General features: G+C 44.9%; 1 protein-coding gene across 1 annotated transcript in view; it reads right to left on the reverse strand.

The window, feature by feature from the left end:
- Positions 1 to 21406, reverse strand: part of Tpo (thyroid peroxidase) — a 65949-nt gene that overhangs the window by 37794 nt on the left and 6749 nt on the right. Inside the window, exons 2-5 of the mRNA XM_076558944.1 lie at positions 21291 to 21391; positions 15877 to 15961; positions 9556 to 9707; positions 6908 to 7040 (exon numbers count right to left, since the gene is read on the reverse strand). Coding sequence (XP_076415059.1) covers positions 6908 to 7040; positions 9556 to 9707; positions 15877 to 15961; positions 21291 to 21384 — 464 coding nt within the window. The 5' untranslated portion in view covers positions 21385 to 21391. The remainder of the gene's footprint in view (positions 1 to 6907; positions 7041 to 9555; positions 9708 to 15876; positions 15962 to 21290; positions 21392 to 21406) is intronic.

Consider the following 21406-nt stretch of genomic DNA (forward strand, 5'->3'; position numbering starts at 1 on the left):
GAGGTGGGAGGAACTTGGAGGAATAGAGGAAGGGGAAACTGTAATCAGGATTTATTATATGAGAAAAGAACCTATTTTCAATAAATGGGGGAGAAGGAAAATTGTTATCTGGATATATATGCCCTTAGAATACAGAATTGTAGTGAGGCGATTTTTTTTTGCATGTGTGTTCACGTGTGTGGATGCACATATGTGTGCAGTTGCATGTGTGAACAGTGGTTTATGTTAAGGATTCATTTCTATTCCTCTCCATCTTATATGTTGAGCAGGTTTTCTTGTTGAACCAATGCTCAACTATTTTGGGTAGTCTGGCAAACTATCGTTTGCCAGTTTACTTTAGAGATAGATTCCCTTGTCTCTGCCCCCTTGAGCTTGGGGTTATAGATGAGGTGCCACATTCATCTGGCGTTTACACAGACTCTGGGGATTCAACTTCAGTCCTTGCCCTGTGTGGCAAGCACCTTACAAGTAGAGACACCCCTCTTAGCCCAGGCAAGTGATTTTTAAAAATCTTTTGGAGTGTTCCAATACTGATTTCCTTATCTACACTGTTGTGGATAGACATTGTAACCCTTCCTTTGTGTGACTGACTGAGATGCTCTGCAGAGGAGGGGTAGCAGTTATGAATTACAAAGAACTGCTTGAAATGACCACAGAGGGGAAAGGCTTCATCGTTTGCCTGTCTGCTGCTTTACCTACATCATTCCAGAAGGACTAGTTAGCAACATGCCATGATGCTCCAGGGAGGCTTGATGACTTGGATGTCTGGAGAGACAGTAAGTGGGAAACAATTCTATTATTAATACTTTATTGACAACTAGCCCACCAGCTGGCTCGATTTGCAAAGGTAGGTGTTGGAGTAATGCTTTTAATTAGAAACATGAAGGCAGCCAGCCCTTCACACAGATTTGTTACAGTCAGCTGTTCCTTACTGGAGCTCCCTCCATAAAGCACAGCTCTCAGGGTGGCCCCATTTCACCCAGTCAATACTAACATAATGTTCACACAGCCTCACTGTGATTTCTTTCCTGGTTGGCTTTTCTATTTCAGCAGCTCACGAGGAGGTCTTCGGTGCTCAAGAACACTGGGTTGTTGCTGCGGACACACAGTGTGTCAGTTGGGACCAGCTGTTTCATAAGACCCCAGGAGGACAGTGCTGAGTGCCTCTTGCTGATCTGGAGCCCTTGGGATGTGGGGACCACACAGAGACACCTGTCAGTAGGGGCTGAAAGAGCCTCCATTCCCAGTGAGTTCAATGTATCACCCTGCATTTATCTTTATTAGGCTTGCATGAATGATGGCCATGCAAATATGCTGACAGCAGCAATGAGCAGAAACATTTCTGAAAGTGCTTTTCAGGAGAGTGGTGCCTTATTTCCTTCATAGCTCCAGTGACCAGGACTTAGGCACAGGCATCAGGCACTGCAGTCTTCTCAGTGTTCCCCATTCTAACCAGGAAGAAGACCTATGCCTCCAGCTCAATAGGGTGTATGAAGCTACTATGCCATTGGGTTTGTTTTTCTGACCATCTACCCAGCCCCAGCACATAGCGGAAAGTAGCAGAATAGCCCTGGGTCAAATATGAGATTAGCTTCTCTCTTCACTTCTACACGCATGTTGCTTTCTCAGCAGTAAGGTGGAATTACATGATAGAAGAATGGTAGCTGCTTTGAATGGGGCAGGCACACAGAGAGTAGCTCATCACACCTTAGCAGCCATGCAGTCCTAGGGTGGTCCAAGGGCTTCACTACACTTCGAAAGCTGGTCTGGAGGAGTGAGGAAGCTCTGATCCTGATTAGGGGGAATCTCTGGCAAGAGTTGCTCTACTGGAGACAATTAAACCATCCTAGAGGTGGGCTTGTCATTGCTGTGGTCAATGAAGCACATGGGGGTCTCTGAGATTGAGGGATGTGCTTTTCTGTAGCTGGTATGAATGTGACCTTCAAGAGTTTTGGAAATCGATCTTCTGGAGCCACTGGTACCTATGTAATGGTTTGAGAGTCCTACAGGACACCAGCATCTCCCACCTTACCAAGAAGAGTTGTATTGATTTCTAATATCTAGTTCCACATTAAGTGATAACCTCTTTGAATTCTAAAGTGTGATTTAGATTCTGCAAAGGCTCGTGTTTGTAACAACTGTTGTCTAAAGCAGCTTAACTATCAATGCATAGACTTTCCCCAAGGGGGTTGATTGTGTTAATTCCTTCCAGGAAAGCTCCACAATTACATAAGTTTATGTTAAAACACCAAGGAAAAAAGTAGGGATTAAAGGTGCCTGTGAATGTGTGCCCACAGATACACATCTAGGGAAAGGTCTCACTGTGCATTTAGACACACAGAAGTTATTAGACCTCCCTAGAACATCCCACCTGTTGCTTGTTAGTCCTTCTGGAATGGTCCTAATTGAAGCTGTCAGTTATCAGGAGTTAGGTTATTTCACAATGTGTTTGGAAGGCAAACTCAAAGTTTAATTTAACTATTAGGGAATGACTATAGAAAGTTGTAAAACAAATTACATTCTATGTGCAGATGGAATTGGGAGTTCTTCTGGTAACAGACACATCCATCAAATTTTCTTTTCTGAGTTTGTCATTTATCCTAAGAATGATTTCTGAGTGTCTGGATTGTATTGAACAGAAAATGTCCCCCATGAAGAGGAGTGAGTACAGATCAGTACTATAGGGAAGCTGACATGCTGGCCCTTAGTTTAGGGTTCTGCAGACCATGGCATGTGTCTGTCTTTGAGTAGGAGGTACAGTTGGCAAGCCTGTCTACTAGGCAAAGGTTAGAGTCCCTCAAAGTCAACTCTGGTGAGAGTGATAAGACCATGAGGGGCCAGGTCATCAGGGCTCATCACATGCTTTCCAGAAGCTGTAGTACCCTGAAGTCAGTCAAGTCAGCCACTTACTGCAGGAAATCTCCAGGACAGCTCTCCTTGGGAAAGCATGCTGAGTTACACTGGGGCATTTCGAGGCTCATGCCTGGGGCCAAGAACAAGGAGGTCAGATGCTGAAGAGTCACTTCATGGTGACAGTCATAGTAATTATCACTGGGATCCAGAGGACATGCATGGCTGGTGGAGAGGGGTACAGTCTCATCCATATTCTTTTCCAGAGACCAAGCCTTGGGCATGATATTACAGGGATGGGATTCATGCTCTGCCCTGCCCAGTCCTCATCTATTACCATCCTTGTTGAATGGGTCATATTGCTTCCTCAAGGGCTAAGCTTTGGATCTCAGGCTGTGCTCTAAGAAGTGCTGTATGTATCTGCATCCTGCAGGGGAGGGCTCTGGGCCCCACTCCTGCTATTTCTTCCCTTCCCTTAGAGATCCACATGTCCCTTCTTCCTAATTAAGCTTAAGTAGAAGTCTGCTTCCCAAGGTAGGTAGACATCTCTACTCCTAGGACCTCTCAGAAGGAACTACCATTCCCTAGTCAGGGAATCATGGATTATCAAAGCAAAGAAAGTCAACCAAACAGCTGCAAGCTCTCACGAACATGGGTTGTTGTGTAATCTATTTCTGCTAGAAAGGCTGACCTCCCTTCAACTCTTTGGGAGTTTTTAATCCCTTCTCTATGTTCTGGGAGGCACTTGTTTAACACAATACTTGTAACACGGTATCTGTTTCATCGGACTGTATGTTTAAGTCTTGAGGGCAGAGGCATGGTTCTGAACTATATCATGCTTGGGATCCATCCCTCTGCAGCACCCAGCATATATGAACAGGGTGTGTTTCACCATGGCTGCTCAGCATCTTTACTATATCAGAGGCTTCTCCATTTGGCTGGATTTTAGGTAGCTTGCTTTCCTTTTTCTAAATACTCACTTGGAGACTGTTTTTAAAAGATGAAAAAAAAATCCACATTTCCCACTGGCAGGTTCTGAGCAGTATGGAATTGGGGGTAGGAAGCAGACATGGTTCTATGAATCCTGAGGGTTAAGAACAGTTACCACTTCCCAGGGCTTGACGAATAAAGCTGAAGTTTCCTGCTAATAAACACTAGCAGAGGGAAAGGCTCAATAATAAAATGACAGTAAGGGTGCAAGAAAAAGCCTACATGGGTGGGCAAAACACACCCAGGTCTGAGAAATAATTCTGAAAGGCAACCATTGGACTGCAGGGTTGAGAATTTAGATATCTTCTTTAGACTCAGGAACTCTCTAACTAGGCAGTTCTAGGTTTCTAAGCTAGCTGATATAAGCTCCCTGATAAGTGGTATTTAAGGGCTATGTTTTCAGGGAAGGGGAAATGCTGCTGCAGCCCAGTGACTAAAATGAAGCATCTCTGTCATGGAAGGTGTTGACCCTTCAGCACTGGGGTAGACACTTGGAGTTTTCTATGGGGGGGGGCAGCAATCAGACCAGTGAGAACTTACTGACAATCAGAATTAGGTTGCCTACAAAAAAGGGGGGTAACGGTAACTGGGGGAGGGTTCTGCTTCATCTCATTCCTCACAGCCACCTGACCTTAGCTCCTTGAGTGGAAAAAGCCAGTGTCCAAGTGGCTCTTCTTTGTGGTAAGATCCACACTGGCTACTTGCATGTGACTGAGGTATTTGTTTCTGTTGGATTCTGTCTGTTTTTCTAAAAGTAAACAGAGGGTAAGACCTCTGTGATCAATTGTGTACCCTCCTTCCTCTAATTACTAGGATCCAGCAATAAGTTCTCACATATATGAGGCTCCTTGGTTCATGATCAGGCTCTATTGGAATTCAGCATGTAAACATTAATGTTTGAAATACATCGAATATTATCTATGTAGACACACACGAAGCTCTCCTCAGTCCCTACTACAAATACCACATAATTTACCAAATGAGGGACTTACAGGTAAGATGATGGGTTAGAAGCCCCTTTTGATGGTTAGCGTTAATCATCAACCTGACAGAACTTAGCATCATCTGGTAGACAAGCCTCTGAGCATGCCCGTAGAAGATCATATTGATGTGGGAAGACCCATCTTAATTGTGTGTGATCCGTAGGCAGGGGATCCTGGACTACTTGGATCCAGCTAAGTAGCAAACATTCAGTGTTTTCTTTCATGACTGTGGTTATGATGTGAGCAGCTGCTTCAAGATGACACACTGACTTCCCCATAATGAGGTATCCCAGAACTATAAGTCAGAATAAACCATTTCCCCCTTAAATTGTTTTTGTCAGGGTACTTTATCATAGCAACAGGAAGAGAAAGCTAAGGCAACCTCCACATGACCCACTGAAAGAAATAGGACAGCAAGCAGCAGTGCTTATTCTAACAGCTGAAAAATGAGAGATAGATGCACCAGGTGAATTCTCCAGGGGCAGGAACATGAAGTTTGGGCCAAGGCTAGGGGTAATTTTCAGAGGGACTCTTCAGTTACAAACACGATGGAACTCTGGGCTGGAAAAAGATAGGCTGTGAAAATGTGACCAGGGGCTGGCTATACAGCAGAGAGACATAAGATCAGCACAGTCTCTGGAGACAGAGGCTAAAGTGTGCCTGAAGCTGAGATTCACTGGGAATCTGGAGGGAACGCCCCAAGAGGGAAAAATCCTGCTACTGCCTGGGCAGGTGGTGATCTGGGAACTAAGAAGTACCCTGCTGACTCAGGGAAGGTGTGCCAAAGTCAAGACAAGAGGAGTGACTTGATATGAAACTACATGGTGACTGCAGAAACAATCTTACAGAGGCAGCTGTCCTGATAAGAGGAAACTGCCCAGCTGAAATGTTAAACAATGGTGTGGGGTATGGTCACATTAATACCTTGGATGTAGAAACTCAAGCCAGGGAAGCAAGACCATCCAGAACATGTGGAATAATAACCAGTGGAAACTACCTAACATCAGTCCATACTGAGGGTTGGGAGAACTCAAGAAAGGGCTTGACATCTACTGGCAGCTGAGCAGAAACAACCAAAAAGGTTCATTAGAATGTATGTAGTGTCTGGAGAAATGGCTCAGTGGTTAAAACCACTGACTGTTCTTTCAGAGGTTCTGAGTTCAATTCCCAGCAACCACATGGTGGCTCACAGCCATCTATAATGAGATCTGGTGCCATTTTCTGGCCTGCAGGCAAACATGCAGGCAGAACAATGTATACATAATAAATAAAACTTTTTTTTTTTTAAAAAAAGAATGTATGTAGTGTCTCCCTCAAAGGGCTTCCTGCAGGTAGCGTCTCTTATCCATATTAAAACCACACACTGCTTGTGTGGAGCTCTACTCAACCACAACATGCAGCACCATGTATCATTAAGACAGAATTATGGACCCCATAGTATAGAGGTGCAGGATTGGGAGGGGGTAAGGGAAAAGGTTAAAACCAATAAACATGAAGAAAGTAATCCAAATATTGATTCAAGTAAGTGGCTGGCTGGACAAGGTGGGATGTCCCAGAAACATACACTGAGCTGAGATCTTGCTCTGAAGCCAAGTGAAGTCAAGAATCAGGAGGTGGTGGGGGGCATTGTGATGGTTTGTGTTTAACATTGGGCCCATACACGAAGGGAAGCAAGAGCTACATGCCACAGGACCTGATGCCTTATGGCAGATGGCCAAACTCTTACATTAGTCAAGGTTGGTGCGAGGAAGCAGAAAGTCCTGGTAATACACTAGAGACAGGTAGGAGATTGGAGAAGTCAAGGATGCTGTCTAAGTATCCGGATTAAGACATTAGGTGAGGGTAATCCATTCAATGGTTTTAGAAGATAAGAGTGAGACAGAGCAAAAAAGTTCACCTCTGCTGTCTATATCTGTAGTGCAGGTAGCATATCTGTAGTGCCAAGTAGCTAGCGTGTGGGAGAATGGAGCAGAGAGAGGAGTGGATGGTCACAATTCATGGATCTAGAGCCTACTGCATGATGGCATGTAGTCATGATCAAGCCATGAGAGGCCCATGACTGGTAGAGGGTCTTCACACAGTACCTGTTGTTGCAAGCCCCTGTGATGGGTCGGTACTTATTTGCCAGGCATGTATCAGGACATCTTGGAGGCAGCATGAACGGCAAGCAACCTGAGAGGTTGGCAATTGTGCCTAGAAGGTCTGCTGATAGGGCATCTGCATAACAAGACAGACCAGAGTGTGTGTGACATCAGTACCAGATAAAGTACCTTTCCAACTTGTATCAACCATAGCCTCAACATCTGCATCGGGACTCCCTGTGTAGACTCAGACACCATTCTGAGAAAACTGCCATCTCCTTCTCAGTCATATACTCTTTCATTTAATCCCCTCGAGCATCTTCATTGTTAGAAGTATGGGGGTTTTGTCTACTTTTGTGCTTTGTGATGACTCAGAAAAACAACCTGAGCGCCATGTGGCTCCAAGACAAGCCAGTAGGCTACTACTTAGAGTTGTCACCCATTCATAGCATACATCACTGGGGCCAACTCATTATATCTGTACAACAAAAACATTCCCATTTCACAATTATCCACTGCTTCAGGAGAATACTAAGACAGGATGTCTCTCCTCCTGTAGAAATCTGCCTTGGTTTAGCTTGCTAATAGTGTTCATTCCTTCCCTCTATAAAAGCCTTTATTTTTTTTCTGCTATTGATTATTTTCTCATAAACTTCTCTAGATTAGAGCCTTCAGATGCAATCTCTTTGGTTTATGTTTACTGTTTTTCTTACCAATTCTGTCACTGTTTATGTTATTCAACAAATCAAGGTGAGGAGGCTTGAAGATAACCCTACAAAACTTGGGTGGCTATATACTAATGAAATTGAGATACTCATTAGAACAGTGGTTCTCAGCCTGTGGGTCATGATCCCTTTCACAGGGGGGTCACATATCAAATATTTACACTGTAAGTATAAAACAAGGAACTGTTTTAAAGGGTTTCAGCATCAGGAAGGTTGAGAACCACTGCACTAGAAAATAAATCCAACAGTAATGCACTCTGTTTTCAAATAGAAGAGAAGCAGAGCAAGCATCTCAACATTGAGTATTCCATACCAAGCCTCGGGGAACAGGGAGTAAACTGAGCAGAATTTGCTTTCAGCTGTGTGAGGGCCATGTGTCCCCTATTTTACAGACCATAGCAAATGCAATTTTGTTAAAATACTCACAGGTTCAAACTTTTGTTAGTCAACAACCCTACATTCAGAAACACCTGGTCCCTCTACCCAGTGCATTTACTGTTTGTTTATGGTGGTGTGTGATATTTTCTTTGTGTTCTGACAAATAAAGCTTGCCTGAAGATCAGAGGGCAGAACCAGCCACTAATTAACCACAGAGGCCAGGCAGTGATGGCACACACCTTTACTCCCAGCACTAGGGAGGAGGAAGCAGGAAGATCAAGAGTTCAAGGCCACCCTGGGCTACACGAGACTTAACTAGTCTAAAGAGAAACTGAGCTGGGCAGTGGTGGCTTATGCCTTTAATCCCAGTACTAGGGAGGTGGAAACAGGATCTGAGGATTTGATTAGTAGAGGTAAGAACTTTCTATTGGCTGCTGCTCTGCTTCTCTGGTCTTTCAGCTTTCATCCTCAATATCTGACTAGGGTTTTTATTATTAAGACTAATTTCGATCACACTTCATTGTGTGTTTGTGTCAGGGAGTCTATTTGGATTGGTTCGCCTTCCTTTTTATATCTTAAATGTTCTGGAGTGGCTGAGTCTATAACTTAATTTAAAAATACCATTTAGGGTAGAATTCTTCAATTTCACATATGGTCTGTCTTCCCAATGTGCTCTTACTCTGGCCTGGGCTGGGAGCCTTGCAAAATGAAAGCAGGAGTCAGCAGGCTCCCATCCTTGGGCCGGGTCACCCCACATCACTTCTACCACTGTCTGAGCTGATGTCACTGCTGGGTAGGGACCAATGTCCTTAGAGAGGCCTTTCAACTATGCAGTCTGAAACAAAACCCTTTTAGGAATGACTTTTTGGTTGCTATAAAAATCAATTAAACGTAACTATTCAGTATAGGATCTGAGAATTGTGGTTGATCCTGGTTTAAAAGGAGTTCATCGTATCAGGCAAAGCAGCACCAAATTAACATATAGCAGAGATCAAGTAGCTCACGACACTGCATCCAAAATAAATGTCACTGAGCTTGTTAAAAGAAAGCTGATTTTCCAAGTGTGGCTTCATAGAAGTAATGATGCATCTCTGGGCTGTGCCCACATTTGCTTCAGGTCCACAGAGGTTTTGATCTGAGGTGGTTCATGCTTCCACTGTGCTCTACTGCGGCCACCATGTGAGCGGCCAGAGCCTGCAGACTCACCTCGTTTTTGGAAAGCCCATCCCGCTGTCATGTTCCTTGAGTAACTAAGTCAGAAGGCCCTGGCTACAAACTGGGAAGGTGGAGCTCCTGTCCAGCCCCCTGCTTGCTGTGACAAGACACAAATGGAATGAATGTTTCCTCAGAGAGCTCCTACGAGTGAATGTGTTCCCCATGTTTCACTAGGTGGGAAGGCTACAGGAAAATTCCCAATTCATTTTAGACCACAAAAGGCATGTTTCTCTAAATAGAATTCAAATACCAGAGGAACTGCATTTCTCAGAATAACATAAATAAGAAATCGTGTGTGGGTTTAAGCAGAGGCAGAGGCATGTGGCCACTTACCTGTGAAGAACTGTGATTGGTCACGTTTCAAGGCTTGTATTGATGTTTCCATGATCTCTGCTGCTCGGGAAACAGCCCCACTGGTGGACTCTGGCAGCTTGGAGAAAGAGAGAAGCTGGGTTGGGGAAAGGACTTCCCTTTTCTTGAGGTTCCTAGAATAAGGAGATATAAGTTAACTGGGGCTGGAGAGGCACCTCAGCTGGCAAGAATACTTGATGAACAAACACGCACGTTATTCAAATTTGATCTCCAGTGCCCCGGCCTGCAAAGCTTCAACAGGTACTCGACCACCCTAAGGAGGGAATGTAGGGACAGGAAAATACACCAAGTCTAGATTCTGATCAAGGTGCAACTTTATTTTCTCCAGAAGGCTTTATATAGTTCCTGCAGGGTGGGGGGAGCAAGAAGCTGTCATCTGCATAAGGTGGGACAAGCTAATAGGATGTTTGTACAGGATGTTTACAGGGTAAAAGGGTCAAGGGCTCTGACTCAATGTCCTGTTGCTAGGCAACCTGACTGTAAGATGATCCAGTTCCCTGTCTTATCGGGGGGTCTGTATTTTTCCACTAACTAGAGATTCTGTCCTTGTCCCTGACACCCCAGAACTTATGGAAAAATCTGGGCATGGTGATATGTGCCTGCAATCCCAGTGCTAGGGGTTGGTAGAGACAGGTAGATCTCTTGGGCACCTTGCAGACTAGCCAAACTGGTGAGCCCCATATTCCAATGAGAGAACAAGTCTCAAAATATAATGTGTAAGGCTCCTGAGGTTCACTTCTGGCCTCCTCATGCATGTGCATGTGAACCTGCACACAGATCCCCCCACATCATCCCCCATCACTGACACATATATCACACATACATATACACTAATAAATAGAACACTTAGTGAGTGACTGCACATACCAGACAGTGCACCAAGGGGCATACAAAGAAAAAAACCTAGATGGTTCTGAACCACAGAATTGCTGGGGTCCGTAAAAGGAGCACAAGCAGAGTATCAATACTGGGTGCTGAAGAAAATGGCCAATATTTTCTCTTTAAGAAACATCCATATCTAAATGATCTTGATTTTCTTTTACAGTTCTTTGGTTCTCATCAAAACCTGGGCTGGGCAGTCACCACAGGGCAGAGTGTCTCAGCTGTAGTGGGGAGGATCATCAAATCAACCACCTCCAGAGTCCGAGTGTCTAAGGCCAGGCAGACCCCTGCAGCTGGCACAAATGTCCCTTTCCTGCTCTTGGTTGTCCCAGATGAACCCAGGTTTATATCACTGCGGCTTTTGGGAAAACAACTCAGCCTTCTTTTCGGTTTTCTCATATTCTGATTAAATGGAATGTTTATATTTTCCATTTCTTACTAATAGCCTAAAACACATACTGCTCTCTGAGCAAACATCATGTTTCAGGTGCTTCAGTGCGGTTGCCTCATACTATAGCCTGAAAACATGATGAAAGAGGCCACTTGCTCCTATTACAGAACAAAGCCAGTTACTTCAGGTGACCACAGTGTCTGCTGTAATCATTTCCACATCTCTGTGTATACCCAAACAGTGTGCTGCTCACCCCAAAATATGCAATACAAATAAGACTTAAAAGCCTCAGGACATAAATACTATGATTATGACAGTTTTGTAGGTGAGGAATTTAACACTTAACTCATATAAGGTGAGTAGCTTTTTCAAAGTAGATATGAGTGACAGCAGCCATGTTGAGATACACACACACACAGAGTGGGGGCCCACAAAAGCTTCCTAGTGAGATCTGAAGCTTGCTTTACACAGCAGGGCTGCATGAGGGGATGGCTTGACCACGTGCATGGTCACCAGGTGCCTGAGATAGTCTGCATTTGGCTGTGCTGGGGGAGATCTTTTGTTCCACCACTTGGCATTCCTTTAAAAGCCCTTTATTGCCGGGCGGTGGTGGCGCATGCCTTTAATCCCAGCACTCAGGAGGCAGAGCCAGGTGGATCTCTGTGAGTTCGAGGCCAGCCTGGACTACCAAGTGAGTCCCAGGAAAGGCGCAAAGCTACACAGAGGAACCCTGTCTCGAAAAACCAAAAAAAAAAAAAAAAAAAAAAAAAAAAGCCCTTTATTAGAGACAGAAGGGGCTGGTAGGTTTTGACCCAGGCCCTCCCAAGGCTATCCTGTGTTTCTGTCTGTCTCTCTCCTCTATATTTCTATCTACATACTCCTCATTTCTCTCTGCTCAAGAGTACCCTGGGAGAAAAGTGGGATCAGGCCCCGCCCCTCACTTGTACTGGAAATGACTGTTTACCAATGTCCATGATATAAAATATGACTTATCAAATACTTCTATTTTTTACATGCCCACATATTTGTAAAAGATCCAATGAAGACCTGAGCCTTGAGGACACAGGATATTCAACATGCAAACTAAGACATGAATTGATCAAAGCTCCATGGGAACTGACAGAGGCCAGGAGACCTCAGTTCAGAGGTGGAGATCATTGTCTCTCACCACTAGCAGGGCTATATCTTCCTGAGATGCTAATGGTAGACAGGAGCATGGTCCCTAAAGACAGAGACATTTCTCTAAAATTTATTTGAGCAAAGGACATTGCTAACAGGGAAAATGGGATGTTTTAATGTTTGTATTTTGAGCACCCCTTCTGATGTTCACCTTTGTAAATGCGCAAATATTTTGGATGCAGGGTGATTTGTCTTTCTACTTAGTGGTTGATGAACTCTTCCTGATTGCCCTAGCTGCCTTAAGGGAAAAAAATGGTCAGTCTAACAGCCAGCTGGCTATTATTATGCCAGAACCAGCCATTGAATACCCCATGGACTCTGAAGCATGGGAAACAAGGACCCCAGCTCCTCCAGGAGGCCTTTCCTGTGCCTTTTGCTGCTATGAGCCTTGATGAACTGTGTCTGCCTCCTTCAAGGAGCACGTGTGATGTTCTAGCAGAAAAACTGCTCAGAGTGGTGCTGGGGCTAAAGACTGCAGTGGGTCTAAAACCCAAGCCTTGATGGTGGTGATTGGTGCTAGGGAGGGGCTGAGCATCCAGCTGCCTCACTGCCCAGGAAGCAGATAATCAGTCTGAGAGCAGCTAGGGCAGGAATAATGAAGCAGAAGGAAAGATGAGGAGGGAGTGGAGAGTTGAGAGAAAGGAAGGACAAAGGGGTAAGAAGCCAGGGAAGAGAACACGTTGGCCACTGTTGATGGAATATTCTCAGGGAGCTACCAATTCCTTAGAGTCAAGGGTCTTAGACCCTAGCCCAAGAGCTATAATACTAGTCTCTGCCAAGGTCTAAATTTCTAAAACTCCAGGCCTGGTAGGTACCGGTACACTTGTAAGGCTAAGGATTCTTATACCTGAGACTCACAGGGACTGCGACACTGGAGGGCACCACTTTCTGATGCTGTTGCTCACTGCTGCCAATCGAAGTAACAAGAGCTACTGGAGAGCTTCTCCTTGCCTGTCCAGCATTCCTATCTGGAGAGAGCAAAAGAACCCTTGGCCTGCTGATTGGTGATGCCAATACCCGACTCTGTTCTGAGGTAAACAGCCACCGTGGTACCTTGACTCCTAGACTGGGCGTTCTAGTCCTCACAGCTTGCTGATGAGAGTGGTCATTACCATGGACCAGTGCCTCTATATTTCTCTAGCTTGTCCCCTTAGCTATCACACAGCCCTTCAAGAGGACTGGTCCTCCCTGGCAGATTATCTCCCATCATACCCAGCCTGCCATGTGCTCTGATCTTAGGGGCTAGATGAAGTGTTTGTATCAGTTGCTGAGTCAGCTGTCCATCTGCTGCTGCCCCTGGGGAGCAGAATAGGCAGCTCCATGTGTTAACCCTCCAATCACAGTGCATGTCTCCAACCATTGTGCCAGGCTCATTAACACTCCAGCTGCAGAGACTGGAAGGGTATTCAGCGATGGGCGTGTGTCCTTATATTTGCAGAAGGATATTGACTTTACAATCACATTTCAGGAACTCTGTTCAGCTGGCTCAGCATTCCTCATGTGAAAAGCCGAGGAGAGCCATGTGTCAGATTTATGTTCTCTTTAGTCCCCAGGGTGTTTGAGAAGTGGAGAATGCTGCCCAGCAGTGTCATCCTCATTAAACCATCCTGTGCCCTTTGCCTCTCAATCTGCTGCCAAGTGGAACCTGGAATATTTCAGTATCGACAGACTAAGATGATGTCACCGATCTGAGCACTGATAATCCTGCTGAGTGTATCCTGGAGCCCACAGGCGACTGTGAACCAGAAATTCACTTTGAATGCTGAAAGGGAGCATATTTGTTGCTCCAGGAGTGGGCCTAGTGGGTGCGGATGTGGTCCTGACACTTTGTGCTGTCTACGGCTTCCTGTTTCCCCAGACTCACTGCCTCTCAGCAGAGGAAAAAAATAGGGAAAGTAATTTTATCCACATTCTGGGAGGGAGGGAGGGGAGGAGGGAGGGAGAGGAGAGAGTGAAGGAGGGGAGGGAGGGAGGGAGGGAGGGAGAGAGAGGGAGAGAGGGAGGGAGAGGGAGGGAGGGAGAGGGAAGGAGGGAGGGAGAGAGGGAGGGAATAAGAGAGGGAGAGAGGGAGGGAGAGAGAGGGAGGGAGGGAGGGAATGAGAGAGGGAGGGAGAGGGAGGGAGGGAGAGGGAAGGAGGGAGGGAGAGGAGAGAGTGAAGGAGGGGAGGGAGGGAGGGAGAGAGAGGGAGAGAGGGAGGGAGGGAGGGAGAGAGAAGGAGAGAGGGAGGGAAGGAGGGAGAGGGAGAGAGGGAGGGAGAGGGAGGGAGGGAGGGAGAGGGAGTGAAGGAGGGGAGGGAGGGATAGAGAGGGAGTGAAGGAGGGGAGGGAGGGAGAGAAGGAGGTAAGAAGGGAGTGACAGAGGGTGGGAGGGAAAGGGAGAAAGGAAGAGATAGAGGATCGCCTGGTGACTATATGGATATAGGTTTTTTTTTATGTGTGTGCATCTGCAGATGCACAAAGGCCAGTTTGTGCCAGGAAAGCTCATCTGCTTGGTCTGATGAGGACTCTTGGCCCAAGAGAGTAGAGGCATTGGTGTCTTTACTCTTAAACCCAGAAAGGGCTGGTGAGCATAACTGGTCCCCCACACAGGGCTCTTTGGAGCTACTTCCTACAGTACAGCTGACCTAAGTGGCCCAGCCGTGACTGGCATAGGCCCTATCTACTCTTGCCAGCCTTTATACCTGGCTCCACTTCCTACTGCAGAAGCACAGGCTACCTATCGCAGCCGAAGCTGCCATACTGCCAGTCCAGCCTCATGCCCCTTCCTCCCCAAACAGTGCAGCCGGGGGCTTTTCCGCACCAAGATCGACACTGTGAAACTCTTCTAGGTTTATGAATTCTCTGCCACCTCTCCCACCTCCAGTGGGCAACTCCTCTGGCTCTAAGATTCCCAGGAGCATCCTGCACTACTGAAAACTCCCTGTCTTCCCTGACCTTTCCCACCAGTTTATCTTCTAGGGAATATTGTCTCCTCTTTTGTTCACCTTCAATTTTTTTTAATAGTCAAGTAACAATTTGTCTGTAGCCAATGTGGAATAATGAAAATATTTTCTGCCTGGAATAATAGAAATTTGAAGCAAATTGGAAGGTTTCAGGTAATAATTTGTTCCTTGAGAGATGCTGTAACTTTTTGCCAGCTTCCAATAAAACAATAAGCTTGTGAAGACAAAACCTAGTATGTTTTTTGAAGTTTTCTGAACATCTAACAAGACACCATGATACCATTAGCACTGGCATCTGTCACATATCTAAAAGAACGATGTCAGGGGCTGGAGAGATGGCCCAGAGTTAAGAGCACTGACTTCTTTTCTAGAGGACCCAGGGTGGATTCCCAGCACCCACAGTGTGGTTCATAACTGTCTGTAATCCAGTTCTAGTAGATCTGATGCCCTCATCTGGCCAGTGCAGGCACAAGGCATGCACATGGTACTTAGATATGCATGTGAGCAAAACATGTACACACATACAATAAGATGATAAAACATTTTTTGAAAAATTGAAATATGATGTCAGTTGTTTTAGGAAAAGATGACGGGCAGCTTTGGTTCTAGGCTTGAGGTAGTGTCATGGGGACATCCCAGTGGTTAGGCACCATGCCTGAGGCATGCAGCACTCTTTCTTCCTTGATGTGTCCTAATGCTATTCCTGACCAGGCTTCAGACTCTGCCATCATGGCACCATGAACTGTGATTATACTACGGGCCTTTGATCTGTGTTTCTCTGAGCTGAGAGTTTGAGACTGAGCATTATTTTTTCATTACTGCCAACAGCACTGAAATCTCATATGAGCTCATTTGCAAGAAGGGGTAATGGTGAACACTGTCCCTTACCTCTTCATGGTGCTGTAGACTGCATCGTCCACCATGAGCTGGCTCGCTTCCACGACACGGGTAACACGGGACTTCATCATCTTCCCTAGGATATAAAACATGGCACCACTAAAACAGACCCACAGTAAAGCAACTCTGCCAGCTTTAGCCTTCCTCAAGTGCAGATGGACACAATGCCAGTCTCGTGGTCTCTAGAAATGAATGGATTATTGGGCTGTTCTTGATCATTAACATTTATATTAAAAATGAAACAGATTGTGAAAAGGTAAACTAAGTAACTACATATTTCCGACAGTGTGTCAGTGAGAGGGCCTTACAGCCTTCAGCACCTGACCGCATCTACCTTCACTGTTTGATGTAAGGAGAAGCAATATGATGGGAAACTGCTGGAGAACCTGAGACGTTTGTGATCTCAAGACACCAGCTTGGAGCACAGTGTCTACTCAGTCTCCCCACTGGCTGCTAAATCCACCACCTTGTTATACCCATTTCCATTCCTGAGTCAGCTGTGGTCTTCATTTCACTAGCTGGGAAAAGTACTCATCCCTCAGACAGTGCCTGTCTGCTTCCCACCGTGATGATCTTGAACTAACCCTCTAAAAACTGTACGCAGCCCCCTCCCCCGATTTAACACTTTTGTTTTATAAGCATTGCCTTGGCCACAGTGTCTCTTCACAGCAATAGAACACTGGCTAAGACAGAGTCTGAGAGTTTGTGTGGAGTCCAGTGCTGTTGGAGACGCTTGAGAATGTGTCTCTTTTCCTTTCATTTCATTAATGCCTTTTTGGGAAGTTCTGTACCTCATAACTGGCTTCCCCTACACTCTCATCACTGAGTGGGAAAAGTGACAGCTGAGACATCTCACCTTTCTTTCCTTCCTGTCTTTTAAAATACCGACCTGCGGGACGGCACCTCCCCTCCCAACACAAAGACCCTGATGAGTAACATTCAGACTCCTTTCTGTGGAATACAAGACCCTAACAATCTACAAGGACCAGGTTTAATATTTCAAAGCTCTGGGTGTGATAGCCAGATTCCCCCTTACTTTAAAATGTATCATCCTCTGGTACTAGAGGAATGGCTTGGTGAGGAAGAACATCTGCTACACAGCATCAGGAACTCAGTTCAGACCTCAATATCCATGAAACAGTCTGGCACGATCTCATGTACCTTTACTGAAATGCTGCACGGAGCAGGGACAGGAGGATCACTGAGGCTTGCTGGTTGACAGTCTAGTTTCAGGTTTAGGGAGAGAATCTGTCTTAGGGTAACAATGTAGAGAGTGGTAGGACTCCTGATGCCCTTTTCTGGCCTCTATACACATACACATGGGCACAAATGCCCTTACATACCTGTGTACATATCCCATCCACCCCCAAACTAGCAACTTAAAACAGGCTACTCATTTTCTCTTCTTTAACAAAATAATGACCCTTTGAGTGGATGCAGCAGAAGAACTTGATCCGTTCTTCATGGTGTATCGTGTGCACTGTGAACCTTAGAGAGCTGGGTACCCTATCCAGTGGAGGTTGGACTTATACTTGTCATGTGTAAGACCTAAATGATTGAATAAAAGAATTAACTATAAAGCAAAAAAATTTTTTTTTGTGTGTATGTATTTACTATTCTGGAGAATAGTAGCTGCCAGTGAGAGAATTTCCTATTATTTACCCCTATTAAAATGAAATTTAAATTAAACGGATCATGCATTGCTTATACTTAATTGCTACATTACAAAATATTTTACCACAATTTAAAGAAAGGTTTATTTCAAATTTTGTCTTTGAACCAAAGATTTTTGTATTAAAATTTTTCCTGTAGAAATGCTTTCTCATCTATAATCTTCTAAAATCCCTGTGGGACTGAATAGATTTTAAATTAATTATGTTTTGGATAAACAGAGATGTCTCGTTTATCTACAACAGAGGAGAGAATCTTCCCCTCTGCCCATCTCAGGTTAATTTTCTGGGGCCGCATAAATTAGACAGACAAAGAAAGGATAAACAAGAGAAAAAACTGGCAGCCAGCAAGCCTTGGTCTGTTTGCTGAGGTCCCATGAGAGCTGCCAGAGCTAACTGACAGAGCAGAGCTGAGAAGTTGACTAGATGGCATTCTCAGGAAAGGAAGAAAAGAGGGAAGGAAGGAGGAAGGGAGGGAGAGATGGAGGGAGGGAGGAAGAAAGGAGGGAACAGGTGGTTAGTGACCAAGCTGTGAGGAGGCAGATAAATGGGGAATGCCACTAGGCAGCTGGCAGCTGGGTTTGTGATGTGGGTTCCTGGATGTCTGTGCCTGGCTAGAGACCTGGAGCCTTCCTTTCTTTCTTCCCCTCAGGGAGGGGTGAGATACTTTGCAAGTGGATTTTCTGGCCAGCAGGTGGAGACAGAGTGCTTCTCTGTGACCTGTGGCATTCTCTCTATCTCAAGATCCACCCAGCAGGTGCACAGGCTACCCATGACTTGTGGTTGAGGCTAGGACAATGACCCTGAGAATTTCAACTTGGCCTCTTCTGTTTTTCTAGAAGAGAAATCCAAATTCTAGAGAATAACTTGACTCATTCCCTGTCTGGGAGATATCATCTGTCATCTGGCTTTCCACGTGTACCTCCTGAAAGTGCCATCTGCTCTGGGAGGCACACTGGCCTCTAGAATCCCACCCTTTGCATATTCATAGCTGGAATGCAAGAAGTCATTATACAAGAAGATACTGTGTGTCAGGACAAAGAAACAGGCTACGTAGTTCCAAACATGTTCACTAATACAAAGCAAAACGGAGTGAAACACAGCAAAGAAAACAAGGTTTCCTCTCCAAAGCCACAGAGGCCCCAGGCTCCTAAGGGCTGCCCTTGGCTACTCAGATCACTAGGCTTTTGCTCAGAGCCACGTGTGGATCCTGTTTTGACCGTCTCTGTTTTCAGAAATCTGGTGAACTAGAACAGAGCTCGCCAGCTTTCCCTTTAAACAAACTCCCCCACTAGGCTAGCTTCCCAATCTCAGGATTTGCAGGCCGCTTTCCTGCTCACACTGCTGCTCATTTGCATCTTATTTTCTTTTCACAGCTACAACTAGCTGCTGAGTTCACCATGCAGATAATTTCGCACGGATCTTAATTTTGCACCAACACTGGAAGCCTGTCTCAGTTTGTAGAGAAGAATATGCCGGTCTTCAGGAAGCATGTGCCACTAAGCATTGTCAAGAGATGCTCTGAGCAAAGTTTTCTTAGATTTATAATGGTCGTGGGTATACTTCAGGAGAAAATGAAACCTTTTTTTCATTTTCAGTACTTTGTTACCGAATTTCCAGGTGTTGAGGGCTCTTTCCCTCTGTGTTTTGAGCCATCTGGCTCTGCACAGTGATGTGTGTGTGTCCTATAGCTTTGCTTCCCAAAGTGCCATTGATGTCACCCAAATGCACAAAGTCACCTCTGCATTGTCATCTTCCAAATGCATTTAATTTTGGCTGTGGTGAAGTAGACCAAATGAAAACTATGTTTCAAATACATTTCAGCAGTGAATATGTATTATTTCAAAGGCACTGTTGTTTTGTTTTCAGCTGACTAAATAATGTTCATACATCAAAGAATGCAAAATTGAACCACTGTGAAGCAAATACTTTTTGCTTGCTTTTGTGTTTGTCTGCGACAGAGTCTTATGAAGTCCAGGCTGGGCTCACTTCAACTTGCTATATATCCGAGGCTAGCCTTGAACTCTTGATCCTCCTGCCTCAGATGAGATTACAGGTGTGCCACCGTACCAAAAGAACTTAAAGAGCACTACCAGTGATTTTAATGATTTTCTTTTATTTAGTACCAAACCCAGGGCCTCATATATGCCAAGACAAGTGCTGCCTTGCTGACCTACACCAGACCAAACATATAGCCAAAGCTGGCCTTAGCCTTGTGATTCTCTTGTTTCATCCTTTTTAGTGTTTGCCTATCGAGATGTGGCACCACTGCTGGCGTATTTTCTAAATAAGAAATTTATGGAATAGATGGATAGTAAGTCTGCTTCAAAATATCAGAATGAATGGTAAAATACATTCCAAAGTGCATTATCATTGTGAAAATTGTTTTATACATTGTCATATATTATTACAAATGTAAACAAGAGATTTAAATATATTACAGATTTATAAATCATGCCTTTCATCCCAGCATTCTGGAGGCAGACGTAGAGGTAGGGAGATCTCTGTGTGTTCTACATAGTGAGTTCCAGGCCGATGGGGGCTACATACTAAAATCCTGTCTCAAGAAACAAAAAAAAATATCTGTGAGCAGAGTTATAGATAACCCACATCCTGATTTTTGAAAATAACACAATTTCTAAAATTTAAAGCCACGCTGTGCAGATGTTTTTATGAACAGCTCGTGGGTGCAACAGCTTGCTCTTGACTAGCCTCCTGACCTCTACCTTTTCAGTCTTGTTTTATTTCTCTAGGGCCTTGATAATGATTAAACAAAAGGATGAAGTGGTTTACTCCCTGACTGTGTGCTAAACACCTGTTATGTTCCAGATGTTAGAAGGGTTGGTGTGGAGGAGTAAGATTTAAAACAGCTACCTCTTTTGTTTCCTCTGGTTGTCCATGGCAGCACACTTCCTAAGTTAAGGCTGAGCAGAAATGCCTGTGATGGTCAGGTGAAGGGACCCAGACTTGGAAGGGGAATGGCATGCCCATCAGAAGGAGTGCCTTGCAGGAACACCCAGAAGGAAGGAAGGAAGGGAGAAAGAGAGGAGGGAGGGAGAGAGGAGGGAGGCTTTCTTCGGGAACTCCTGAGCTTGAGAAGGCAGCTGGTGACTTCAGCACAGTCATGATGTCCAGACATTCAGAAGAAACAGGCAGAACATGGCTCCTAGCAGGAAGCAGGTTCGGGTGTGGATGAGTGTGCTAAGGCCCAAGGGCTGGGCTGTGTTTAAGAGATGGGGGCAGCAAGTGCCCTCCAGCATTCTGCTACCAGGACGCTTGCTCCCTCCCTACCCCATGTCCCTCTCTTCCGTTCTCTATCCCCTCCTTTCCTTCCTTCCTTTTCCTTTTTTATTGCAGAGATTATGTTAACCTTGACATCTCAGTAGCTTTCTTACCGTAATTTTCCACACGACTGACAAATTCCAGAAACTATACTAGAGACATTTAACGAAAGATGGTTTTATAACAAAGGAACAAAAATACTCAGAACTTTTCTTCCAGATATATGTACAGGTAAAATGAAAATGATTTATTCTGCAATCATGAAAGAAAACTCAGTTCTTTTAAAGGAGGAATTACAATTTCATCCTTCTAAACTGAAGAATTACATTATTCTCTTTGAAAAGCACAAAAGGGTCTTAACTGGTTCTCAACAACTGCCGTAACATGTTCAGTTTGTTGAGTGTGAAAAACAACTTTACAAGATGAAAAGATCACATATTGTTTGTTACTTACCCCACAAGACTTCTCTGCGTCTCAAGATGAAAGGGAAGAAAATTCCAGTTCCCATCACCACCAGTGTGACTGCCATGGCTCTAAGTGCTCTCATTCTGGAGCTGAAGTGGGGAAGA

This window comes from Peromyscus maniculatus, chromosome 22 (genome assembly GCF_049852395.1).
Source record: "Peromyscus maniculatus bairdii isolate BWxNUB_F1_BW_parent chromosome 22, HU_Pman_BW_mat_3.1, whole genome shotgun sequence".
Taxonomy (NCBI): domain Eukaryota; kingdom Metazoa; phylum Chordata; class Mammalia; order Rodentia; family Cricetidae; genus Peromyscus; species Peromyscus maniculatus.